Source organism: Rhinopithecus bieti, unplaced genomic scaffold (genome assembly GCF_001698545.2).
Source record: "Rhinopithecus bieti isolate Rb0 unplaced genomic scaffold, ASM169854v2 scaffold_24390, whole genome shotgun sequence".
Classification (NCBI taxonomy): domain Eukaryota; kingdom Metazoa; phylum Chordata; class Mammalia; order Primates; family Cercopithecidae; genus Rhinopithecus; species Rhinopithecus bieti.
In genome coordinates, this window is record NW_016811706.1 from 132549 (window position 1) to 160038 (window position 27490).

Genomic DNA, 27490 nt, shown 5'->3' on the forward strand with positions numbered 1-27490 from the left:
AGTCAGAGTTTCGCTCTGTTGCCCAGGCTGGAGTGCAGTGATGCAATCTCGGCTCACTGCAAGCTCCGCCTCCTGGGTTCACACCATTCTCCTGCCTCAGCCTCCCGAGTAGCTGTGACTACAGGCGCCCGCCCCCACTCCCGGCTCATTTTTTGAAGTTTTAGTAGAGACGGGGTTTCACAGTGTTAGCCAGGATGGTCTCGATCTCCTGACCTCGTGATCTGCCCGCCTCGGCCTCCCAAAGTGCTGGGATTACAGGCGTGAGCCACCGCGCCCGGCCCATAATTGCATTTTTAAAAGATCACTTGAAGAGTAAAGAATGCAAGGGAGGGCGAACAGTTTCATTGGGGTTGGACTACCGAATCAGACAAGGGTGGTGACAGGGGGAAGGAGAAAAGTGGACACACACAAGAGATCAGTACTTAGGAGTTTCGCTCAGTAATTGAGGTGTAAGGGAAAGAGGGAAAGCTGAGGCATTCTACACTCCCATGCTTCTCTCTCTCACCCCTGAGGTCCAATCATTTAATACATCCATTTCATTTCATTGATTGATTTAATAAATATCTTTCCCACCTGTCCCCTCCTTGTCATCCCCACTGCCACTGGCCTAAATAGTCTACCTTTACATTTTTCCCTTTCCAGACAATCCTGCTTGCCATTTTAGTGTATGTTCTATCCAAAGACAAATCAGTCAAGTCAGTCTAAGTCCCATTGTCTTGTCACTGAGTCTATTACAGGATCAAGTCCAATCCCTTCCTAGTGTGGTCTCATCCTACTTTGCCAGTCTCTCCTTTTCATTATCAGGCCAAAGCTACTCAAGAAGCATCATACTCACTGAACCCCCAATATCACCTGAAAGTTGAGGTAAATGTTCCTTCACAGCCTAAACCTTCATAAATGCTTTCTTGTGAATTGATTGATTGATTGATTGATTTGAGACAGAGTCACGCCCTGTTGCCCTGGCTGAAGTGCAATGGCACGATCTCAGCTCACTGCAACCTCTGCCTCCCGGGTTCAAACGATTTTCCTGCCTCAGCCTCCCAAGTAGCTGGGATTACAGGCATCTGCCACCACACCTGGCTAATTTTTGTATTTTTAGTAGAGACGGGGTTTCACTATGTTGGCCAGGCTGGTCTCAAACTCCTGACTTCGCGATCCACGCGCCTCGGCCTCCCAAAGTGCCAGGATTACAGGCATGAGCCACTGCGCCTGGCCTTGTGTATTTATTAAATATATGCTTGCCTCATTCTTCAGAGGTCACATGATCTTCCTATTGCTAGTAATTTCCCACTCCCTTCTCTCCTGTAAATTCCCATTCACACTTCAAAACCCAGCTCAGATATCAAGTCTCCATAGGCTTTTTTAACACTCCCACTCCCCAGATGGGATTAATTGCTTCCTTGTCTGTATTCCTAAAGCACTTTATACATGTCTTTGTCCTAGTACTTATTTCATTGTATTATAGGTATCTAAGGAGGCACAGGCTAATGCAATCAATGAATGCTCCTGACCTTGAAAGGATCTTAGGAGGATTAAATGGGATAATAAATTACAGTTCATATTTTCTTTCTTCATCCCTTTTGTAATAATATTAATAATAATCTGTATTACAATTTACCAAGTATAAACTTCGATAATGTACTACAATGTGTTTCAGTTGATCTGGGAATAAACCTGTGAGATAGAGATGGGATTATTATTTCTATTTTATACTTGGAGGTAGTGAAGTACAGAAGCATCAGTGGAATGCCTGCTATTGTTCAAGGCCAGGTGGAGTGCTAGTGCCTGTAATCCCAGTGCTTTGGGAGGCTCAGGTGGAAGGATCACCTGAGGCCAGGAGCTCAAGACTAGTCTAGACAACATAGTGACAACATATCTCTACAAAAGATAAACAAGCAAACAGAATTACCTTGAGCATGTGCCTGTAGTCCTAGGTATGAGGGAGGATCCCTTGAGCCTAGGAGTTCGTATTTGCAGTGAGCTATGATTGTGCCACTGCACTCCGGCCTGGGTGACAGACTAAGACCCTGTCTCTAAAATAAAAGTGGAGTCAGGTTTTCGGGTTACAAAATTTGTGATGTATTTTTTGATAAAATACAATTTTATATATTTATGGTGATGTTTTGATATACGTATACACTGTGGAATGACTAAATCAAGCAAATTAACATACTCATTACCTCATATACTTTTTTTGGGTGTGTGATCAGAGCATTTAAGATCTACTCTTAGCAATTTTTCAAATGTGTTATACATTGTTATTAACTACAGTCACCGTATTGTACAATAGATCTAAATTTTCCTCTAACCGAAATTTTATATCTCTTGACCAATATCTCCCTAATCTCCCTCCCCCAAATCTGTGATCTTTCTTTCTTTTCTTTTTTTTTTTTTTTAGCTTAAAGACCAATGTGACAGTAAGTGCTCTTTACTTTAAACCACAGCGCTTCTTGTATGCTCCAGCCAGTATTTTTCCAAATTGCGGGTAGCCATGCGTTGTTGGGTAGTGAGTTCTGAGTACACTGCATGTAGTAAGGATGAGCAGAGTTTTCATTACCCCGTTGTAATGTAAAGTGTATTTCACACTGTGGGTCCAGATTTTTTAAAAAGCATGAAAGCTCCTGTGCTAGCACAATGCCAAGTTCTAAATAACGTTTATTAAATGGAATTATAGTATTTTATTTTCATTTTGTATTTATTTTTGTTTCCTCGAGCTATCGCCTCCATTCGTAGCTACTGGACAGCAGAGACCATACCATCTTTATTTTTCCGATTCCCAGTGGAGTGCTTGTGATGATGTGGGCTCACTTAATATGTGTCAAATAAAAGTCTGAATGGATACATCAATGGAAGGGATAATATAGCTCAGTGAATGTGCTTGAAAATAACTGCTGTTCTAACTCCTGGTATTCTTCCGATTCTACTGAGACTTAACATTGTTCAGTTAATCGTTTCCAAGGGCCCTAGTCCCGCAGACAGTGAGACCAAGAATAATTTGCACTTAAGAAGTACCACTTGCCCTTAGGCAATATGGCATCCTGAATGACTTCAGGAAAGGGCACCGCAAAAAAAACCCAACCCGTTGACATTAGTCAAAATGGCCATCTTTGGCTTCGCTTTGTCAGAATGCGCATGCCCATTCCCTTTCCCGTCACCTCTGCGTGTCCCTGACGCGTACGTCACACCGTAGAGGGACGGCGCGGGAGGAATAAATTTCTCTGTGATTGGTTGGTGAAGGATTTCAAACGGGAGCTGGCGGCGCGGCGCTGCTCTGCCGTTGGGTGAGGCGAGGAGCGAAGTGAAGGGCGGTCCAGGTGGGGCCAGGCTGACTGAAGTGAGTAGTGGGGGTGCCAGACCAGGTGCGTCTGGCGCTGGATTGTGGTAGGAAGCAGAGCGTTCGTGTGGTGAGCCGTGGACGCTGCGGGGGTTCGGGACAGCGGGACAGGCCGGCAGCCACAGCCTCTCCACTCGGGCTTTTCTGGGGCGGGGGTCGGGGCAGGCCGAATGGACGCAGCCTGGGCGGGTAGGGGCTTCTGTCTTGGCGCCGGGTTTTGTGGAAAGCCGGGGCGTCTTTTGAGGTGATGGCTGGAGCAGGGCAGGAGCCATCCCAAAGAAGAGTCTCTCAGTCAAATACGAGTTTAAGAGTGGTTGGAATGACACCCCATCTTTTTCGAAGGGAAGCTCGAAAAAGCTTTGAAAAGTGTTTGAGAGACCCGGGCGGCCTGCAGTGGAGCCCCTCTCCTCAGTGGGTCGCGTGTGTCTAGGGATGCAGGTCGAGGCAATGACATCTTGTCCTTCTCCTAATTCTTAGCCTCAGTAACAACGAGGCCTTACTTGTGCACTTTCACGTATATTTCTCTTCACAGGATTTCATTCGTAGGCCGAAAGGTGTATGTAGGAAAAGTGGGGGTAGGTGGGTAGATAAGCCCTTTTTTTTTTAAAGCATTATCTTTCTCTCGAATGTGTCGGGTAAATAAGCTTTCCGAGTTATTGTAGGTGTTTAGAGAAGGCGCCTTTGCTGTAGCTTAATCATTCAATACGTATTTATTTTTTGGAGGGGATTTTTAAAATTTTTTTGTATATTTAGGGGGTACAGGTGCAGATTTCTTATATGCATATATTGCGTCGTGGTGAGGTCTGGGTTCTTAGTGTCCCCATCACTCAAATAGTGAACATTGTACCCAATACTTAGTTTTTCAGCCCTCAGCTCCCGCTTCCACCTTCCCATCTTTTGTAGTCTCCAGTGTGTATTATTCCACTCTGTATGTCTGTGTACCCATTGATTAGCTTCCACTTATAAGTGAGAACATGCGGTATTTGACATTCTGAGTTATTTCACTGAGGATAATGACCTCCAGTTCTATCCATGTTGCTGCAAAAGATGTGATTTCATTCTTTTTTATGGCTGAGTAGTATTCTGTGGTGTATGTCTGTCTATTTATGTATCACATTTTCTTTATCCATCCTCCGTTGATGAACACTTAGGTTGATACCGTATCTTTGCTATTGTAAATTCTGCTGCGATAAACATGTGAGTGCAGGGGTCTTTTTGATATACTGATTTCTTACCCTTATACCCATTAGTGGGATTGCTGGATCTAATGATAGTTCTATTTTTAGTTCTTTGAGAAATCTCCATACTGTTTTCCATAAAGGTTGTATTAGCTTACTTTCTTTTTTCTTTTTTGAGACTGAGTCTTGCTCTGTGGCCCAGGCTGAAATGCAGTGGTGCGATCTCGGCTCACTGCAAACTCTGCCTCCCGGGTTCAAGTGATTCTCCTGCCTCAGCCTCCGGAGTAGCTGGAATTGCAGGTGTGCACCACCATGCCCGGCTAATTTTTTGTTTCTAATAGGGATACGGTTTCACCATGTTGGCCAGGCTGGTCTTGAACTCCTGACCTCATGTGATCAGCCTGCCTTGGCCTGCCAAAGTGCTGGGTTTAGAGGCGTCAGCTACCGTACCCAGTCTGCTTACTTTCATTGGGTATTTCTTAAGTGCAAAGTGTAAGTGGAAGACAGTCTTATTTGGTCTTAAAGAATGTGCAGTTAATTTGGGGTAATAGATCTTTAGATAACTGGTGAGTCTGGTAAGCCTATATATACATTGTTGAGAGTACTGTACATTAGTACATCCCTTTTAGAAAACATTTTGGCACTATTAAGAGCCATATAATGGTTTCTACACCCTAATATAGCAATCCTAGTCTTGGAAATCTATTCTAAGGAACACAGTCACCTGAAGAAAAATATTGTCCATAGGAATGCTCAATTCATTTATTCCCCAAATATTTATTAGTCATTTACCAAATGTCAGGTACTGTTCTAGGCATCAGGGAAGAAAACACACAAATCTCTGCTTTCTTGGAACTTAAGCTAGAGGGGAAACAGACAATAAACTGAATAAATATGTAAATATGTTAGATGGAGAGAAGTGCTTTGGAACAAAGTAAAGCCGGGTAATGTTAGAGAAAGCTTGCCATTTACAATAGGATGATTGGAAAGACCTTACTGAGAAAGTGGCATTTGAGTAAAGATATTTGAGGTGAGAGAATGACCATGCAAGAGATTCCAGGCAGAGGTAAGTGAAAAACTGGAAATGACCTAAACGTCCAAAGAAGAGAATAGTTAAACAGTTGTTTATCAACTCTTTAGAACTTAATGGAAACATGATAGAAAGAAGCAAAACACAAAATTATATGTAATGTATGATTGTAACACCATGAAATATGAGTGTATAATGGACAAAGATTAAATCAGGTGGTACATATAGTTGTTTAGGGTAGTGAGATTTTTGTTTTGCTATTAATTTTTTTTTTTTTTTTTTTTTTTTTTTTGGTAGACAGAGTTTCACTCTTGTTGCCCAGGCTGGAGTGCAATGATGTGATCTTGGGTCACCGCAACCTCCACCTCCCGGGTTCAAGCGATTCTCCTGCCTCAGCCTCCCGAGTAGCTGGGATTACAGGCATGCGCCACCACGCCTGGCAAATTTTGTATTTTTAGTAGAGATGGGGTTTCTCCATTTTGGTCAGGCTGGTCTCGAACTTCCAACCTCAGGTGAACCACTTGCCTTGGCCTCCCAAAGTGCTGGGATTACAGGTGTGAGCCACTGCATCTGGCCTGTTTTACTGTTAATTTTTTTGAACATAGAAGATTAATAATAAACAGTATTTTTGTATCTGCTAAATGAATGTTATAGATAATAAAGGAAATCATTTTGGACTGAAATGGTTAGGGAAGGCTTCAGTGAATTGGTGAGACTTATTCTAGACCTTGAAGGATGGAAGACCAGAATAGGAAGAATTCACAGGGAAAAAAAGAGGTATTTAGTATGCTGAACTGATAGTAATTTTCTGAAAAATCACAATTCAAATCTTCCCTTCCTTAGTCTTCATTCATGTTGGATTGAGAATATTTTGTTTACTCTCTGCAAGTGATTTGCTTATAAAGAACATTTGGTTTCAAGATAATCCTTCTGCCCACCAGTTGTATTAGAGACTTTTGATACAGTGAAGCAGAAGCTGGACATTTCAGGAAAAAAATTGTCTTCACATTGTCCTCAAATATGTTCCTGTGACAGGATCTTAAAGTACTGAGATTATCTTTGAGAATGGTTTTCCTTGACAGCAAGGAATCTATATTGTTGATTTCTTGGAAATCTCCAGATTTAGCAATGTTTGTGGAAAAGTTTTTCATTAAAACACTTTCCTGAAAAACTCCAGCAGCCTTTCATTGCTTTGTCTTAAAGTATTTAACACCCTTGATGCATCTAAAAAACCTGATATATAGGTCTCTTAATAATGTTGTTTGAAGGAGGAGGAAGAAGAGGATAGAGACTTTTCCCAGGATACCCTGCAGTAAGATCTGTAATAGTCTGTTATTCTGAAGGACGATATCTGTCTCTTGGCTGGGTGATTGAAATTAAATTGGGGGCTCAAAGCAATCACATCCAGCTGAGACTCTTTGATGGTGTTGCCAAATTGCCCCCTTAGGGATACTCACAGATTGGGAATCTGTAACATAGTGACTTCTCCACCTCTGGGGCTCCCCATCAATAACAGCTGAGATTCTCTAGCACCTTTTGGTTTAAAGTGCTCCACAAACTGATTTTCTTGCTGCACACAGGGATAGTTTCAGCTTTCCCGAAAGGCAGCAGTCTCTGTTGTGGAAAGTGACAGCTGTTTTACAGCTGCAAAAGCAATGTACTACAATATGACTTTGTTTTTGTTTCCTTTCACATTAGTGTATCTCCTAGCTATGGACTAAATAATACATGGGGGGAAATAAACAAGTATTCATGAGGGTGAAAATGTGACCCAGCAGGAAAATTACAACTATTTTCAATTGACGTTGAATAGGGTGAGTAAATTTTAGCTTTTTGAGTTACAATTTGGCTGAGATATCAGAGTTAGTACTGATATAGAAAGATATTTTTGTCATCTATAAATAATTCCTGAGAGTCACTTCTGCAGAATGTTAATAAAAATATATGGTCCCCTAGCATATAAAGAGAAGAGGATTATATTCTGCTAGTGCAATTTTTGGATTACCCTAAGTAAATCTATGTTAGAGGAAAAAATAACTCTTCAGCAACAGCAACCCTCATCTAGAATAGCTTGTTTAAAAGCCCAGACCTGGTCGAATTTTGCTGTTTCCTTGATTCTTCTTGGTCTGGATTCCAGCTATAATTTATGTTTTATATGTGTTGCTGTTTGTATGACATGATGTGGGGGAGGTCTCTGAGTAGGTCTGCAACATATATGATCTAATTGATATTTTTGTAACATATCATCTCTTCCATGTGTTGGGTTGGAGAGAATACAGATTTTGGACTCAGACCTGGGTTTCAGTAGGAGCTCGACATTTGTCAATTTAAGGTCTCTGGCCTTAGTTGCCCATTGTCTGTAAAATGGACATAATTAAGTTGTGAGGCCAGGCATGGTGGCTCATGCCTGTAATCCCAGCACTTTGGGAGGCAGAGGCAAGCAGATTGCTAGAGGTCAGGAGTTCGAGACCAGCCCAGCCAACATGGTGAAACTCCGTCTCTACTAAAAATACAAAAAAAATTAGCCGGGCATAGTGGTGGGCACCTATAATCCCAGCTACTCAGGAGGCTGAGGCAGGAGAATCACTTGAACCCTGAAAACGGAAGTTGCAGTGAACCAAGGTGGCACCACTGCAGTCCAGCCTGGGTGATGGAGCAAGACTCCGTCTCAAAAAGAAGTCAAATTCACTTAAAGAAAACGTATATGTGAAGTGTCTAGTTTAGTGCCCGAATCATTTCAAAGCACCTAGTAAATACTGGATTCTTTTCTTTCTAATTGTATAGCACTATTTTAAAAAGTGGTCTAAAATTCTGAATTTAGTGATATCCTTATTTGGAGACAGCCTAGGGGAAAAAACATCTAGATTTGAGAATCACTGTTTTAGGATGGAAGTAACAACTGTCAGACCAAAACCAAACCTAAACAAAAGAAACTCACTTGATACCAACTAAAAGATATCTTATATTTTGGTAGTAAGATTCTCAACTTATACATTTTTAAAATTTTTATATATTCTATGAGCGTAAGATAAAGCAGTGCCTTATGCGTTTTCACTTCATAGATGAGTCTTGGCATTTAAGTGATCTTACTGGAAGATTATACTACTGGTAGATAGAGAGCTAAAGGTTTGTCCCAGGACCTTTATTTTATTTATTATATTTATTTATTTATTTATTTATTTTAAGAGAAGGGAGTCTTGTGATGATCAGGGTGGTCTCAAACTCCTCGACTCAAGTGATCCTCCTGCCTCAGCCTCCTGAGTAGCTGGGACTACAGGCATGCACCACCACACCCAGCTTGTCCCAGGACTTCTGCTCCCTCTCCCCGTTTTAACTCTTCTTTTTGCTTTAAGCTATATTACACGTTGATGTTGAGGGAGAATGGAAATTCTTTTGACCATAGCATCACAGATATCTGTGTGTGTTTCCTCTCTGAATTAATATATATCAATTTTTTTTGTGAGCATCGTATTAAATACTACATGCTTGCATGCTTGTGTGTGTAATATAGAAGTGCTACATGTAAGGGTTTCTCCCTCAAATTTACAGTCTACTTGGGACACAGGACAGAATCATATGGTAAAATTTAATTCAAGTGCAAAGAGTTTGTATCTGAGTGGCAACTGCCTGAAGCAGTGGGGGAAAGACTGGAGGCAGGGAGTACAGTTGAAGTGAGTGGTGACAACCTGCAAGTGATGAGGGGGTGGGTATGGTAGATACATGAGAGAAGAGTACACAAGGTTTAGTGATTATGCTGTGGGAAAGGGAGGAACCAGAGGTGATTCTGAAGTTTGGAACTGAGCGACTGAGAGAATGATAAAAATAGGGAAATCAAAATTGGAAGTCAGTAGGGTGTGGGATAGGGTAGGTCAGTGAGTAGGATAGTTGATGTACATAAACAGGAAGGGTAGAACAATGTAAGGAGGCTGAGGCCAGAGAATCACTTGAACCTGGGAGGCAGAGGTTGCAGTGAGCTGAGGTGGCGCCAGTGTACTCTGGCCTGGAGGACAGAGCAAGACTCTGTCTCAAAAAATTAAAAAAAAAAAAAAAAAAAAAGTACAAAAGAACAGGTTATATTGTAATTTAAGACTTAACCACCCCCCTCCAAAAAAAAAAAAGATTTTTTTTAAACAACCAGTTTTCAACATCCTAGCACCATGAAATTTTCCTTTTTGAATTCTTGGACAGATTAGAAGTTTTGCTGTGGTATTGAGCTCACTGTCTTATAGTCTCACAATATGTGAGTGAGTGCCGAGATGATAGAAAGCAATACCTTATATTAAAACTATTGAGTAGAGTCTTCCATTTTTACCTCATGAGAGCCAAAGGAAATCAACATTTGAATTGACTACCCAATGTCCTGCCCCTGTTTCTGTCCTGTAGCACTTGGGGTATGTTGCTTATTTCGTTATATTGTTAAATCCGTGGAGTCTCCATGAATTCCACAGCTCTTCCTGCTGGTTTTAATGCTATCCTTTTAGTTTTGTTCTTAGTTTAGAGAAAGATCTTTGTAATACATTTGTTGGTCTGGTTGCTTAGCAGCTTACTGTGATTATGTAGCTTGGAACAGATACTTGCCATTTGAAAATCTTGGTTTCCGGCCCTGATTCAGGTATATATTGCATCCAGGCTTGGAACTGAAAACTTTTTTTCTATTACAGCAATTATCATATGAGTATAAATGAATAATTCTGCAGCACTTAATAGAAAATATCTTATGTTTATATATTCTTTTTTTTTTTTTTTTTTTGCTCTGGCACCCAGACTGGAGTACAGTGGCACCATCTCAGCTCAACCTCTGCCTCTCAGGTTCAAGCAATCTTCCTGCCTCAGCCTCCCAAGTAGCTGGGATTACAGGCACACATCACTGTGCCCAGCTAATTTTTGTGTTTTTACTAGAGACAGGGTTTCACCACGTTGGCCCAGGCTGGTCTTGAACTCCTGACCTCAAGTGATCCGCCCACCTTGGCCTCCCAAAGTGCTGGGATTATAGATGTGAGCCACCGTGCCCAGCCTATGTTCATATATTCTTTGTTCTTTGTGCTTTTTAATATATTTTTTCTTGCTCTCATAGCTTGTGGTACAATCTTATAAACATTGCAAAATCACTAACCCTTCATAAGAGTTCTTAAAATTTTTTTTAGGAAATAAGGACCTGGACTAGAATGTTGAAGCATTGGTTAAGAGAAACATAAGAATCCTTTAATAGTATTTCTGAGGACATTATATTTCTAATGAAATTTGACTTTTTATTTCATTTCCTTGATAGTTTTCATAACATCCAGTTAATGTCTTTCTTTCTTGACTGTTAAGTGAAGATCTTATTTCCTCAAAGTGTTCCCAGTTAAAGTCTATTTGGAATATAACTGCCTGTAACGACACTGTTTTTTCTATAGTATCAGCAGGCCTTTGGGGGGAAATATGAAGCCTGAAATTCACTATACAGAACACAGTAGCAAATGATTTTTGCTTTGCCCTTCGAACTGTGAAGGTGGTGTATTGTCTCTCTGATGCCAGAATGTGGTACAACATAATCCTTTGCCTCTACTTAGTATAAATTTGTTAGACGTAGTTCCTGCACGCAGCCCAGCAGAGAGCCCTGCATTACAGAAATAATTCTTGTGCTGCTGAGCTGGCGATTTTCCCACTTAATCATTCGTGTGACATCATCTGTGCTGTTGGTAGGAAATGTGCTGACCATGTCCTGCATTTTAAAAGGCAGTTGCAACAGGGGCATTAGCTAAAAATGAAATTAAAAACAGATATTTTAAGTTACATTGTAGGTCTTCAAGGCCCACAAGGAATAAACTGGCAAAAGTATTATATTAATCAATAGGCTTGACTTGAAGAACCACATTTTATTGTTGGTCAGTCACTTAGTAATCAACTGACATGCTCTTCCCTGTTTGTTTTCTGCTACAAAGTGATTGGAGGGGCTGTTATATTCAAAGGTCTGAAATGGTTTTCTAATTTTCAGATGAGTCTTAAATATTCCAAGTTTGTTTTTATAATAAGAATCACACAAAACATCTGTTGTTAGCTTGAGATTCTTATAATGGTAGTTATAAATGGAAGAGTCCAGATGTTGGTCACTGATGGCTGGATTGCTATAGAATCTTCTGTCGTGGGTGAGAAGGCAGGACCCCTAATGTATATTTGATTTCTTGGCAGAAAGATGGATACTATGATGCTGAATATGCGGAATCTGTTTGAGCAGCTTGTGCGCCGGGCAGAGATTCTCAGTGAAGGAAATGAACTCCGTAAGTCATTCTGAGCTGGCCTGTCCAAAAGGAAAAACAGATTTCAAATTTGGGATTTTTACAAAGCTGAAGTATTTTCCAGTCTTAAAGTTGTTTTCATTTGGGTTACCTAAAAATAAAGCAGTGGTCACTTACGTGGTCAAAGCCTAACAGGCACTCATTCTAAATGGTCACTAAAATTCTTTTCTATAGCTGCTCTTAACAGGTTTTAGCCAGGCTTTTTTATTATCTTTATTTATTTTTTTGAGATGGAGTCTCTCTCTGTCACCCAGGCTGGAGCGCAGTGGCGACATCGCGGCTCACTGCAACCCCTGCTCCCCAGGTTCAAGCGATTCCCTGTCTCAGCCTCTCGAGTAGCAGGGATTACAGGCACATGCCACCACGCCTGGCTAATTTTTTGTATTTTTAGTAGAGACAGGGTTTTGCATGTTAACCAGGCTGTTCTCAAACTCCTGACCTCAGGTGATCCGCCTGCCTCGGCCTCCCAAAGTGCTGGGATTACAGGCATGAGCCACTGTGCCCGGCCGCTTTTTTATTATCAAGATTCTTTTTCCGCTGAATAGTTGGCACTATTTTCTGTGCCATGAACTGGGAAAAATTTACTAGGATATTGCTTTTTTTCTTTAGAGTAGTAGTTGGGTATACTTTTTATCTTGGATTTTCTTTGTGTTCTATAAAAGCATTTTCAGTTGAAGTGAGAAAAAGTCATAATTTCTTCTTTTTTCTTTTTTTTCTTTTTTAAGAATGTCACTCTGTCTCCCAGGTTGTGCCACCATGCCCTGCTACTTTTTCAAAATTTTTTGTAGAGATAAGGTCTCCCTATTTTACCCAGGCTGGTGTCCACCTCCTGGCCTCAAGCAGTCCTCTCACTTCTGCCTCCCAACGTGCTGGGATTATAGGCATGAGCCACCAGGCCCAGTCCACAATTTCTTTTTGAAGGAGATACTAGGCATCTGCTTTCACCTAATTCATATATTTGATGCTGAGTAATTAATGATTGAGAGCCAAGTTTGGTGGCTTGCACCTGTAATCCCAGCTACTCAGGAGGCTGAGGCAGGAGAATCACTTGATGCCAGGAGTTTGAGACCAGCTTGGGCAACATAGCAAGACTGTCTCTGAAAACATTAGCAGCTGGGCATAGTGGCTCATGCCTATAATCTTAGCACTTTGTATGGCTGAGATGAGTGGATCAATTGAGTCCAGGAGTTTGAGACCAACCTAGGCAACATGGCAAAACCCCATCTCTGGTTTTATTTTTTTTTTGAGATGGAATATCACTCTGTCACCCAGGTTGGAGTGCAGTGGCGTGATCTCAGCTCACTGCAACCTCCACCTTCTGGGCTCAAGCAATTGTCCTGCCTCAGCCTCCCAGGTAGCTGGGATTATAAGCGTCCACCACCACACTCAGCTAATTTTTGTATTTTTAGTAGAGATGGGGTTTTGTCATGTTGGCCGGGCTGGTCTTGAACTCCTGACCTCAAATGATCCACCCACCACAGCCTCCCAAAGTGCTGGGATTACAGGTGTGAGCGCCTGGCTACAAAAACCCCATCTCTACAGAAAAAAAAAAGAAAAAGAAAAAGCCGGTGTGGTGGCATGCTCCTGTGATCCCAGCTACCTCGGAGGCTGAGGTGGGAGGATCACTGGGAAGGCGGAGGTTGCAGTGAGCTGAGATCACACTCGTGCACTCCAACCTAGGACAGAGCGAGACTCTATTTCAAAAACAAAAGAATTAGCTGGGTGTGGTGACACACGCCTGTGGTCCCAGATACTCAGATGGCTGAAGGATCGCTTCAGCCCAGGAGTTTGAGGCTACAGTGAACTATGATTGTGCCACTGCACTCCATCCTGGGTGACAGAGTGGGACTCCATCTCCCCGGGGGAAAGAATAAAGGATTGAGATGGGGTGGCAAACTGGGGAGAAAAAGGAGGTGCTAATAGAGGAACCATCTGGGAAATAAATTAGCAAGAAAGAAAAATGGGGCTGATGGTACTGACATGTGATCTAAGGGAATTATTCTACACCAGCTTCTCTTTGTATTACCATCCTCTCCTATTTCAGACTTTCATTAATACCTAATTTAGTAAATGTTGTTCTCAAGTCAGCCTTACTGGTGTTAAAGTAATGTAAGAACTGTGTCTTGAACTTTTTTTTATTTCTATAGTACTTACTGTGGTGTCTTGCTTATGCCATTCAATATTTTCTTTGAATTGATTGATGTTTTTAATAGCTCTTATCCACTTACAGGCCTTTCAAAACAATATTCTATTTTCTCTCTCTAATAGCTGCTGCATGACCCTATCATCTGGTACCAGCTCAGTAACCACAATGGCATACTAATTAGGCTTCTCTTTGAGGTCACATCATCTCAGAAGATGGATTACTTTAGAGTGTGGTGGGGACTAGAGTGTGGAATAAGAGATCTTAATATTCAGGTTCATTCAGCAAATATTTTGTGAGAACCTATCAGGGCTTTTAGCATTTTTGAATTGAGGGAAAGGGATGACTAAATGATGTTATGGTGGAAAGGGTTTGAGCTGAGCTTTAGCTGTAGGTAGAATCCCAACAGGCAGAGATGAAAGGGGGTATTTTAGATCAGGCGACAGCCTGAGCGGAGGCAAGAGGGTGTGGGACTTGAGGGAAATAGGAGTAAGGGGGAGTGACATAATCAGAACTGTGCTTTGGGAAGATTACCCTGGCAGAGGTGTAGGCTGCATTAGAGGTGGATGCTGGGAGACTGACTAGGAATGACATGGTTGTCATAGCTCAGGAAAGAGGCAATAACAGCCCTAACTGGCATGGTGGTTGTGAAGATGGAAGTAGGGAGAAATGGGTAGAAGAGATTGTGATAATAAGACCTATAGAAGGAGGCAACTGATAAAATATGGGGGCAGAGGGAAGACTCTGTGGTTTAGAGTGTTGATAACTAGTGCTAGCTTTTACCTGTTATTTCTGTGTCTGTTTCTCCACCTATAAAATAGGAATTTAAACATCTCTGTTTTCTTTGTGGGAGTGCTATGAGGATTTGGGCATAAATTGAGATGTTGTGAAAATACTTTGGGAAATGATTATGCCAGAAATCTCCCCCCCAAAATATTTATTTTTACAGAAATCCTGATTTTATTATATAAGCAAATTTTTACCTTCCCATTTATTTCTCTTATAGAGGTACATTTTACCTCCTTCTCCAAATCTCTAATTTGGAATGTTGGCTTTTTTTATTTTTTATTTTTATTTTTTGAAACAAGAGTTTCACTCTTACCCAGGCTGGAGTGCAATGGTGCGATCTCGGCTCACCGCAACCTCCGCCTCCTAGGTTCAAGAGATTCTCCTGCCTCAGCCTCCCGAGTAGCTGGGATTACAGGCATGCGCCACCACGCCTGGCTAATTTTGTATTTTTGGTAGAGACGGGTTTCTCCATGTTGGTCAGGCTGGTCTTGAACTGTTGACCTCAGGTGATCCGTCTGCCTTGGCCTCCCAAAGTGCTGGGATTACAGGCATGAGCCACCACACCCGGCTCTCATTTATTTTTTATTTTTTTGAAACAGTGTCTCACTCTGTTGCCCAGATTGGAGTGCAGTGGCAGGATCTCAGCTCACTACAACTTCTGCCTCCCAGGTTCAAGCAATTTTCCTGCTTCAGCCTCCTGAGTAGCTAGGATTACAGGTGTCTGCCACCATGCCTGGCTAATTTTTGTGTTTTTAGTAGAGAAAGGGTTTCATCACGTTGGCCAGGCTGGTATTGAACTCCTGACCTCAGGTGATCCACCCGCCTTGGCTCCCAAAGTGCTGGGATTACAGGCGTGAACCACCATGCCCGGCCTAGTTTTTGTTTTTTGGAGACAAGGTCTTGCTCTGTTGCCCAGGCTGGAGTACAGTGGTGCAATCATAGCTTACTGCGGCGTTGAACTCCTGGGCTCAAGCAATCCTCCTACCTCAGCCTCCTGAGTAGCTGGAACTATAGGTTCATGCCACCGCACCGGCTCATTTTTTTTTTTTTTTCTGACGGAAACTCACTCTGTTGCCCAGGCTGGAGTGCAGTAGCACAATCTTGGCTCACAGCAAGCTCCGCCTCACGGGTTCACGCCATTCTCCTGTGTGACTGGGACTATAGGCGCCTGCCACCACGCCCGGCTAATTTTTTGTATTTTTAGTAGACACGGGGTTTCACCGTGGTCTTGATCTCCTGACCTTGTGATCCGCCCGCCTCGGCCTCCCAAAGTGCTGGGATTACAGGCGTGAGCCACCGCGCCCGGCCTATATTTATTTTATTATTTTATTTTGAATTTTATTATTTACTTTTCTCCCAAACTACCGTAAGCACTACTTTTGTTTTAATTCTATTTTTTGTAGAGACAAGGTCTTGCGGCGTTGAACTCCTGGGCTCAGGTGATCCTCCTACCTTAGCCTCCCAAAGTGCTGGGATTATAGGTGTGAGCCAGTGCGCCTGGCAAATGTTGGTTTTTGAGGAACTAAAGTGGCCCTATGTTTTTTAGACACTACAATCAACTTTGTGCATCCACCCCAGTGTCTGTCCTCTTTTTTTCTTTTTCTTTTTCTTTTTTTTTTTTTGAGACAGTCTCATTCTGTCGCCCAGGCTGGGGTACAGTGGTATGATCTCAGCTCACTACAACCTCCGTCTCCTGGGTTCAAGTGATCCTCCTGCCTCAGCCTCCCAAGTAGCTGGAATTACAGGTGCATGCCACCAAGCCTGGCTAGTTTTTGTATTTTTAGTAGCGATGTTTCACCATGTTGTCCAGGCTGGTCTTGAACTCCTGACATCAAGTGATCCACCTGCCTTGGCCCCGCAAAGTGCTGGGATTACAGTCGTGAGCCACTGTGCCCGGCCTATACTCTTCTTAGATCCTTAGGAATTCCCCGCATGCCTAAGTATCCCTTAACTCCTCACTCTTGCCTTTCATCATTAACTTCATTCCTCTTTCTCTTTTTTGTATTGAATTTTTTTTTTTTTTTTTTGGGACAGTTTTTCACTCTTTGTTGCCCAGGCTGGAGTGCGGTGGTGCAATCTCAGCTCACCGCAACCTCCACCTCCTGGGTTCAAGTGATTCTCCTGCCTCAGCCTCCCGAGTAGCTGAATTACAGGCATGTGCCACCATGCCTGGCTAATTCTGTATTTTTAGTAGAGATGGGGTTTCTCCATGTTGGTCAGGCTGGTCTCTAACTCCCGACCTCAGTTGATCCACCTGCCCTGGCCACTCAAAGTGCTGGGATTACAAGCGTGAGCCACCATGCTCGACATGTATTGTTTTTTAAAAAGCTTAAGTCCGGGCTGGGCAAAGTGGCTCACACCTGTAATCCCAGCACTTTGGGAGGCCAAGGCGGGCAGATCACTTGGTCAGGAGTTCAAGACCAGCCTGACCAACATGGTGAAACCCCTTCTCTACTAAAAATACAAAAAGTTAGCCAGGCATGGTAGTGTTTACCTGTAATCCCTGTTACTTGGGAGACTGAGAGATGAGAATCACTTGAACCCGGGAGGTGGAGGTTGCAGTCAGCCAAGATCATGTCATCATTGCACTATAGCCTGGGCAACAGAGTGAGACTCTGTCTCTAAAAAAAAAAAGGAGCGAGCTAAGTCCAAGTTACAGGAAGATCAGAATGAAAGTTAATATTTTAAAAAAGATGACTTTAATAGCGTATTTTGTTATCTTGTTTTCTCCAGTCCACACAGTTTTTTATGTTCTATTTTTAATTTGTCATAAGCTGCCTGAGCTTTTTAAAAAAATATCATTGGTGTATAAATTAGGAATAAGTATAATTTAACATTTATCAGGTGCTTATTGTGTACCAGTGATATACTAGGTTTGTACTACACTATGCACAGTATCAAATACTGAAGTATATATGATATATTGCCTGTCTTGAAGAAGATTATAGTATTTTAGTTTCAGAGACAGGATTTTTTTTCTCATGAAACAGAAGATAGTACAAGTATCAAAATACATGCTTTTGGGTAATCTAGAAAAATTTAATGTGTTGCAAACTGATTAGGAAAAGATTCACAGACCAGATGGGACTTGGTAAATGGGTATGTTAAGAAGAGTAGGTAGGGCATTCCATTTGGAGTGCACAGCTTGGTCACAAGTGAGAAGGCCTCTTCTGTGGGCAGGGGCAGACCGGTTTAGCTAGATGTGTATTGCATAGTGGTGGGAGGTAAGTTTGTTTAAACTGGTGGGGTGGTCTTGGATGCTGGTAAATTTAATTTGAACAGTGGCTTTTCATTCATTCATTTGTTCAACAGATATTTCAAGTGTCTACTGTGTGTTAGGCAGGTTACAACACTGGAGATAAAAGAGCAAAGGAGACATAGGGTCTTTGTCCTTAAGAAACTTAGAGAGGGTAGTGGGGAAGACAAATGGAAGAGCCTGTTCAAAGGCCTTGGGGAGTAAATGGAAAAAAAAAAATCAAGATTTCTGGACCCACTTAAATCTGCTTGCTGAGCTATGAACCAAATCCTGATTTTTAAATTTTAAATAAGTCAAAGATAACCCTCAATTTGGAAATTTCCCTTCTCTTTCCTCCTTTTCTTTTCTTTTCTTTCTTTCTTTTTTTTTTTTTTTGAGACGGAGTCTCTCTCTGTCGCCCAGGCTAGAGTGAAGTGACCGGATCTCAGCTCACTGCAAGCTCCCCCTCCTGGGTTTACGCCATTCTGCTTCAGGCTCCCGAGTAGCTGGGACTACAGGCGCCTGCCACCTCGCCCGGCTAGGTTTTTGTATTTTTTAGTAGAGACGGGGTTTCACCATGTTAGCCAGGATGGTCTCGATCTTCTGACCTCGTGATCCGCCTGTCTCGGCCTCCCAAAGTGCTGGGATTACAGGCTTGAGCCACCACGCCCGGCCTCTTTCCTCCTTTTTCATAGGTGCACTTCATAGTTTAGGGTGTATATAACTTTTTAAAGGAGGTACTGTCATTTGAATTTTATAAGTCTTTTTTTTTTTGAGATAGTATCTCACTCTGTTGCCCAGGCTGGAGTGCAGTGGCACAATCTCAGCTCACTGCAACCTCTGCCTCCTGGAGTAGCTGGGATTACAGGCGCATACCACTAAGCCCAGCTAATTTTTGTGTCTAAGTAGAGACAGGGTTTCACCATGTTGGCCAGACTGGTCTTGAACTACTGGCCTCAAGTGATCTGCCCGCCTCAGCCTCCCAAAGTGCTGGGATTACAGGCGAGAGCCACCATGCCCGACCTGAATTTTATAAATCTTTTAATGTGCACTTCATGAAAGGCAAGTTCCAAGCTGAATTGTGATTCACCAACTGACCAAAACAGTGCCATGATGGTTGGTCTACTTTTTTTCTTTTAGGCGGAGTCTCACTCTGTCGCCCAGACTGGAGTGCAGTGGCGCAATCTCGGCTCACTGCAAGCTCTGCCTCCCGGGTTCACGCCATTCTCCTGCCTCAGCCTCCCGAGTAGCTGGGACTACAGGCGCCCGCCACCTCGCCCGGCTAGTTTTTTGTATTTTAGTAGAGACGGGGTTTCACCATGTTAGCCAGGATGGTCTCGATCTCCTGACCTCGTGATCCGCCCGTCTCGGCCTCCCAAAGTGCTGGGATTACAGGCTTGAGCCACCGCGCCCGGCCGATTGTTGGTCTTCAACATCAAAATTGTTTCTGATCTGTAGTCCGAAATGCCTTCTGACCCGATCCTAGCAAACTTTGCTCATAGCAGAATTGTACATAAAAGTAGTGTCTTTCGGCCAGGCGTGGTGGCTTATGCATATAATCCTAGCACTTTGGGAGGCTGAGGCGGGGGAATCACTTGAGGTCAGGAGTTTGAGACCAGCCTAGCCAACATGGTAAAACTCCATCTGTAGTTAAAATACAAAAATTAGCTGGGCGTGGTGGCGTACGCCTGTAGTCCCAGTTACTCAAGAGGCTGAGGCAAGAGAGTTGCTTGAACCTGGGAGGCAGAGGTTGCAGTGAGCTGAGATTGTGCTACTGCACTCCAGTCTGGGTGACAGAGGAAGACTGTCTCAAGTAAAAAGTATGCCGGGCACAGTGCCTCACACCTGTAATCCTAGCACTTTTGGAGGCCAAGGCCGGTGGATCACCTGAGGTTAGGAGTTTGAGACCAGCCTGGCCAACATAGTGAAACCCCATCTCTACAAAAAATACAAAAATCAGCTGGGCATGGTGGCCCACACCTGTAATCCCAGCTACTCATGAGGCTGAGGCAGGAGAATTGCTTGAACCCAGGAGGCGGAGATTGCGGTGATCCAAGATTGTGCCATTGCACTTCTGCCTGGGCAACAAGAGTGAAACTCTGTCTCAAAAAAAAAAAAAAGACAGTACTTTTTTTTCACATTTCTCACCTGCAAACACAAAAAGTAATATATTAATCAGGTATGTAAATGTTCTGCTTTGGGTCTGACTTAAACTAAGCTGAAGCAGTAATTTAGTAAAAGGAGTATCCTAAAGAACAAACAAACCAGCAAAATTAGGTCAGATGAAAATCTTTTATTTTCAAAATTGTTTTCAGTTTGGTAAATATTTTGAGTGTGTATGCGTACGGTATTTAGTTTGCAAACAGATAGGGTTTTTTCTTTAAGGTAAAAAAAAAAAAACCCACAAAAAAGTAGCATGTTCCAGACTAACCCAACGTATTATTTCTTAAAACTATTTGAATCGTAATACTTTATTTATTTATTTTTGAGACGGAGTCTCTGTTGCCCAGGCTGGAGTGCAGTGGCACGATCTCGGCTCTCTGCAAGCTCCGCTTCCCAGGTTCACACCATTCTCCTGCCTCAGCCTCCCGAGTAGCTGGGACTACAGGCGCCCGCCACTATGCCCGGCTAATTTTTTTGTATTTTTAGTAGAGACGGGGTTTCACCATGTTAGCCAGGATGGTCTTGATCTCCTGACCTCGTGATCCGCCCGCCTCAGCCTCCCAAAGTGCTGGGATTACAGGTGTGAGTCACCGTGCCCAGCCATACTTTTTTTTTTATTGTTGATATTTGCATTGTTTAAGATAACTAGGTCATAATAACCTATTTTGCTGAAATTTGTTGTTTGCTAAAAACAAAAGTTTCCTTAATGACTTGGTTTCTCTGGAACAAATTGGTATCCTAATTTGTAAGTTTGATATTTGGTCAAATTATTAAAATTGTTTAAAAAGGACTATATATTGTTTCTGTGCTCTTAGGTTAAATTCATATGGGAAAAGTGCCCTTACTACCTAAGAATCTGCTAACTGTGTGTGAATTTGGCCTAGTTTCGCTGTAAACTGGGTTAGTTTGACTAGCAGCAGATGTACACGTTGAGACCTTCTTCCTTGATGTTGGTGGAGAGTGATCCTTAGAGATAGATGGAGGTTAACTAGAAAATTGTAAGGCACTTTTGCAAATACATTGCAGAAGAACAGCTTTGCCAATAGCAGGAGATAAGAATGAATGCCACCAGGGTTATCTTCTTCCTTTGAGATGCTGCCTTGGAAGTGATGCTCTCTTTGCAGACATTTGAAGAGACTTCACATTGTGCTATCAGGGATGTACCAAAAGCTAGTATGATCTTCTCTTCCTCTTTTTTTTTTTCAACTGGAATGTTTACATACCCTTCAGGGCAGTGTTAAAGAGCAAAAGCAAATTGGCTTTTTACTTTCAAATCAATATTTGTATAATTATATAGCCAAACGGAATTGTAGGTCTAGACATCTGTAATATTAATCTACATCTACTGGAGCATATTACAGCAGTTACATTTGAATTTGCTGTTTAACATCTCTCTGGTGCAGCAATGCGTGACTGTAAAGGAAGCTGTTTTTGTTTTATAGCTATAACTGTCCTGGTGCGTGACAGCTGCCTCAAAGGTATCCCCCTTTGATTGCCTTCTGTTCAGGAGCTTTCAGTGTTAGTGTTACATCTGGAGCCAGGTGACTAATGAGTTACATATTCCATAGCAGATGCCACTGGCTAAGCCAAAAGTAAGTGGCCTATCGAAATAGGAATTGCTATCCACAAAGTTCTCATCAGAGTGACAAATATATCCAAGATCTGCACCCGGTTATTTTCAGCTGGATTTGCCCATAGTTCAGCTGGTTCCTTCATTATGAATTTCAAATAAAGCTAACTGTAGGACTCATTTATTAGAGCAATTATACTGTTTGGTGCTTGAATTATTAAAGATGCCCCTTTTCCTCAGAATTTATCCAGTTGGCGAAGGACTTTGAGGATTTCCGTAAAAAGTGGCAGAGGACTGACCATGAGCTGGGGAAATACAAGGATCTTTTGATGAAAGCAGAGACTGAGCGAAGTGCTCTGGACGTTAAGCTGAAGCATGCACGTAATCAGGTGGATGTAGAGATCAAACGGAGACAGAGAGCTGAGGCTGACTGCGAAAAGCTGGTGTGTATTGTTTTCCATGTTAGAACAGTGATGATGCGGGAGGGGGAAAGCATTGTCTGACAGTTTCCACTTGCCAGATATACCTAGTTTCTTCTTCCACATTAAAGAACTGAAAGTGACCTGTTCTTTAACAGCTTGCCCATGATTAGAGCTGAAATTGCAGACTAGGAATCTTGTTCTTCGTAATTTGAAATTTATATGTTTTTGTCATTTAGACTTGAAACTATTACTTAACAGACAGATTTCAAATGAGAACTTAAAGAATTAGAGGAAAAGGGAGGGAGGGAGATCCTAACGTACTTGATCTGTCACAAGATATTAGCCATCCATTGTTTATTTTAAGTGCTACCCGGAATATCCATCCTTATATGAGTAGCTGGTACTTTGTCATTCATACAGACAAAACAATTGTGACTCTTTTCATCACCGCTCTCTAATTCAGAGTAAAAGGTTAGATGTATTCAACCAGTTGAGCAATGTGACTGACACAGAACACTACCATTTTTATGTGTCAGAATGGGTCATAGTGCAAAGGAAAGCCTTTACTGGGAGGGACCAATCCATCTTGGTATACAGTGTTAGATGCCTCAGTAAACTCAAATTGTCTGGTTCCAGTGCTTTATAGCTTTGTATCCATTTTAATGCATTTTGCTCCACTACTTAGGTGGGTGGCTGCTTTGATCCGTAGAAGCCAATATTTGTTCTGATAAAATGACACTAAAGTGTTTTTGCTATTTTGGGACTCTCATTTTGTATTATTCTCCTCTTGGATTAGCAGGTTAATCCAAAAGTCTTGTAGCAGAAACTTTGCTATTCTAGATGTAGTTCATTTTGCCATTCAGAAATCAGAGACATAATCTGGGTTTGATGTGAATTAATATGCTATTGGTGTAGCAGCCTTCCTGAAGGCCCATTTGCATAATGCTCGTATTTTAATGTCTTCTGGTCTGCCTGTCCCATAAATTTGAGGTGAAGCTTTCTCCCCTGGCTAGTTATGATGCTTTACTCTGCTTTGGTCTGTAGGAACGACAGATTCAGCTGATTCGAGAGATGCTCATGTGTGACACATCTGGCAGCATTCAACTAAGCGAGGAGCAAAAATCAGCTCTGGCTTTTCTCAACAGAGGCCAACCATCCAGCAGCAATGCTGGGAACAAAAGGTGGAGGAACCGCATCTCTTGTTATCCGATCACAAGCAACACAGCTGTCAGATATTCTTGTTATCTGAATTCTTAAATATACTGCTTCTAGAATGTGTACTTAAAAGGCAGAAAAGATTTTGGGGGGAAGAGTAGGTGGGGAATAAAGGCACAGGGACGTCCCTATTTATTTTATTTTATTTTATTTTATTTATTTATTTATTTATTTATTTTTTTGAGAGGGAGTCTCGCTCTGTCGCCTAGGCTGGAGTGCAGTGGCCGGATCTCAGCTCACTGCAAGCTCCGCCTCCTGGGTTTACGCCATTCTCCTGCCTCAGCCTCCCGAGTAGCTGGGACTACAGGTGCCCGCCACTTCGCCCGGGTAGTTTTTTGTATTTTTTAGTAGAGACGGGGTTTCACCGTATTAGCCAGGATGGATTTTATTTTATTTTTAAATCTTCCCTAAGGATGTTGTTTCGCCATGGATAAAATTTTGATATTGGTGCTAAATTGTGCATCAATAACTAATCTTGCGCATTGCTAAGAAACCCAAAGGTGAAAGTGGCAGTTCAGCAATACTTTCAGTGTTTACTCTCCAGAGAGCTCTTATAGCTCTTCTGGTTTAGAAAGGCCTCTGTGAGCCAAGACGAGACAATAATTTTGGTTCCACTGCACCACTGTTTAAAATAGTCTCAACCAGGCTTTGAATTTAACATCCCCAGTACAATACACAGGGAAAGGTCAGCTATTTGTTTTGTTGCTTGGTTGTTTTATGGGGAATCTTTATAACTAAGAAGACGTACAGGCTTAATTTCTTAAAAAGTCAGTGTTGGGTAATACTCTCGTTTGTAGAAACTAGCACAGTTGGGATCTAATTAAACTTCATTCCCTTGATTTTGTGAATTTTGAGTAACCTGTAATACAAACTCAGTAGAGAATAGCACCCACAACCCTGACTAACTTTCAACTGCTGTTATAAGGTCTTTGCTGAAAAAGCAACTGTGCTGCACCTGTGCTCATGCACACACACTCCTCCGTGGAAACCATACAAAGTAGCCTACCACAGGGTTTGAGATTGTAGTTGTCTCCATAGTGAAGATTTTGCTATGAAATTAACTGATTACCTGACCAGTACGACTTGTTCTGAATGTTGGTGAATTTTACATTCCACGGTCTACTATGTCTAACACTGTATTGTTTCACTGATCTAGACTATCAACCATTGATGAATCTGGTTCCATTTTATCAGATATCAGCTTTGACAAGACTGATGAATCACTGGTAATAAACATTTGATCTCTGAGAATTACCTACTTTTCTTACCTCTGCTTCCCCAGGAATATCTCTCCTGTCCTCTCTTCTGAACATCTTATATTACTGTTTTATTAGTTGATGTGTTACAGATTCTGAGCTAGCAATTTAAAATGTAAATCCACATGAGCTATAAGAGACTGGCTTTTGTATTAGTTTCTGAAGTGAGAATATAGAATTCAGAATTTGGCATGAGTTGAGTTCATTTAATAGTTCTCTGTGTGCCACTTGTACTAATTGATTATATTTTGACTTATTAAAGCCCAGCTAGTAATAAAAATATTAGCAAGACTGTATGTCGGCAGCGTTTATTTGCTGCTCTTAAATAGATTTGTGCCTTATTTCTGAATTAGTTTGGTTCTTGGGGAAAGCATAGTCGTACTTCACAATTAGAAGGAAACCAAGGTCCTGGGCTTTCACCCAGAAAAGTGTGATTAGAGTTTCTAGGCACTATATAATGCTTTCATCAACAATGGTTAACATGTTAAACTATTTGTTGCCCTGCTTTTATGGGCAGGCACACTTCTTTTTATTTATAGTGATGCTTCTGCATAAAAGGTCATCTCCTGATACAGTCTTTGATATAGTTCATTGATTTGTGCATCTTTTCTGTTGCTAGCTGAAAACTAGCAAACAAAACAAATCAGGAAGTTTTTGGTGACTGGTTTTCTGATATAGCAAAACAAGTGACAACTACTTGTTACATGGCTAGGAGTTTTCTGTTCAAATTCAGTGTTTGACCAGGGAATATATGGTCATTTTATAGATAAAAATATTAGGCATCATCTTTTTCAAATAGGGAATGATATAGTGGAGGTCTCGAATATATAATAAAACTAGATCATATTATCAGTTGATTTTTGAGCTAGACCTATGTATGATATGATATTTGTTGTAACTGAAGCTGAATCAAACAACCAGTAACTAAATTACTGGACCATGAATTGGGGAAGTTAAATTTATTTAGCTAAGCTATTATTTGCTGTATACCACTATTTCTAGATACTGTTTTCAGGGATAATCAGGAGTAAGGAAATCACAGGTAACTACTAAAATGAATGCAAATAGTTAAAATAGGTGAATTGAAATGTGACCACAATAAAAGACAAATAGTTCTTTAGTGGTGAACATGTTTTAGGTCCCAAGTTCCTAAACTGTAGAACTTTTTAAGTGGCCACATTATGCAGAGCATCTGATTAGACAATGGCAGTCCCTTGGGGGCAAGAATCACATCTAACACGATCAGTATAGTGCCTAACATTCTGTAAGTTTTAAAACTAATTACAAAAATAATCAGAAATAAAGGATCAGCCACCGGAAATAATCACGGCAGAAGTTGATTCTTTTACCTTTTCTTGCCTCTGTGGTATTGATTCCTGATTTTATAATAATAGCTTCAATTTTTGAAAGAAAGCACATTAACTTACTATAGCTGTATAGCTCAAACACTTGAGACCTTCCCTTCTTTAACTCTCCCCAAATTGTACATTAGGTAGCCTGACTGACGAAGCCTTTAAAGTTCTCTATAAATTTATTTGTGCAGGGTTTAGGGAAGGCCTAACCAAAAAAAGAAATTAATACAGTGTAATTGTCAACAGGATTGGGACTCTTCTCTGGTGAAGACTTTCAAACTGAAGAAGAGAGAAAAGAGGGTATGTATGGTTTGTTTAGTCTTTTTTGTAAACATAGTAATAATAGAGTTATTTTTGCAAATTTTGCCATAATACTGCATTCCTGACATGTTGTTCTAGCCATTGTTAAGCACATAGTACAAATGAATTTATGCTGTGGGGACAGTATTGATATTCTCTTTTTTTTGAGATGGAGTTTTGCTCTTGTTGCCCAGGCTGAAGTGCAATGGCGCAACCTTGGCTGACTGCAACCTTCGCCTCCTGGGTTCAAGCAATTCTCTTGCCTTGGCCTCCCAAGCAGCTGGGATTGCAGGTGCCCGCCACCACGCCCAGCTAATTTTTGTATTTTTAGTAGAAACGGGGTTTCACCGTGTTGGCCAGGCTGGTCTCGAACTCCTGACCTCAGGTGATCCACCTGCCTTGGCCTCCCAAAGTGCTGGGATTATAGGCGTGAGCCACTGCTCCCAACCAGTATTGGTACTCTTTGAAGTAGTAATTTAGGACAGGATCCTGTCCATTTCACTGTTTAGGCTGCATTTCAATTCATTCGTACAGTGGAAAAGGATAAACTTGTTTGTTTTGAATTGTCATATGAATTTTTACACAGAACTTTTGTGCTGTAATATAAGCTTCAGATGAAATGCGTGTATAATGGGATATATAGAGATCTATCTGTGTATGCTTGTTTAGGGTACTTAATGTGTTTCCAAGACTTCATGTCCTTAGTTAGGATTACAGCTGTACTTTTTCTGGTAGTGTCATCTAAATTTCTCCACAGCTTGCTCATTTTTTCTAGGGCACTGAGAGCATTTTTGTACAACATATTCTTTTGGAACAGCTTATTCTTCATGTGGAAATAGGCAAAGAGAGAGAGAGAGAGAGAGCACATTGTTATTTACTGTAGCTCTAATCCCTAGGACCTGTATCCAAGTTGTCTGATGGAATAATTTTATCTTCTGTGCTTCAGTTCTGCTTGGCACTGAAGTTACGGGTCTTTGTCTCCTTTTTAGCGCTCTAGTAGCCGACAGTTTGTTGATGGTCCCCCTGGACCTATAAAGAAAACTCGTTCCATTGGCTCCACAGTAGACCAGGTAAGTCTACTTGGCCAGGTAGTCAGGCCAAGATAACAGAGATTACAGGCCCCGAGCATTAAAACTCCTCTGAGTCAGCATTGCAGCATTGTTTTGAGAGAGATGATGTTTGGTTACAGTTTTTGTTTGTTTTTTGAGAGAGAGTTTTGTTCTTA

At 41.6% G+C, this 27490-nt stretch overlaps 1 protein-coding gene across 10 annotated transcripts in view; it reads left to right on the top strand.

Moving 5' to 3' along the window:
- Window positions 1-3174: 3174 nt before the first annotated feature.
- Window positions 3175-27490, top strand: part of RACGAP1 (Rac GTPase activating protein 1) — a 36167-nt gene continuing 11851 nt past the window's right edge. Inside the window, exons 1-8 of one of the 10 annotated variants that reach the window (XM_017894812.1) lie at window positions 3228-3334; window positions 7241-7356; window positions 11714-11802; window positions 21961-22163; window positions 23187-23323; window positions 24514-24583; window positions 26212-26265; window positions 27255-27335. In XM_017894812.1, the coding sequence (XP_017750301.1) occupies window positions 11718-11802; window positions 21961-22163; window positions 23187-23323; window positions 24514-24583; window positions 26212-26265; window positions 27255-27335 (630 nt within the window). In that variant the 5' untranslated portion in view covers window positions 3228-3334; window positions 7241-7356; window positions 11714-11717. Of the gene's footprint in view, window positions 3405-7240; window positions 7357-11472; window positions 11494-11713; window positions 11803-21960; window positions 22164-23186; window positions 23324-24513; window positions 24584-26211; window positions 26266-27254; window positions 27336-27490 lie in introns of those variants that run through there. The other 9 variants (XM_017894809.1, XM_017894810.1, XM_017894808.1 and 6 more) reach the window with 9 other exon arrangements.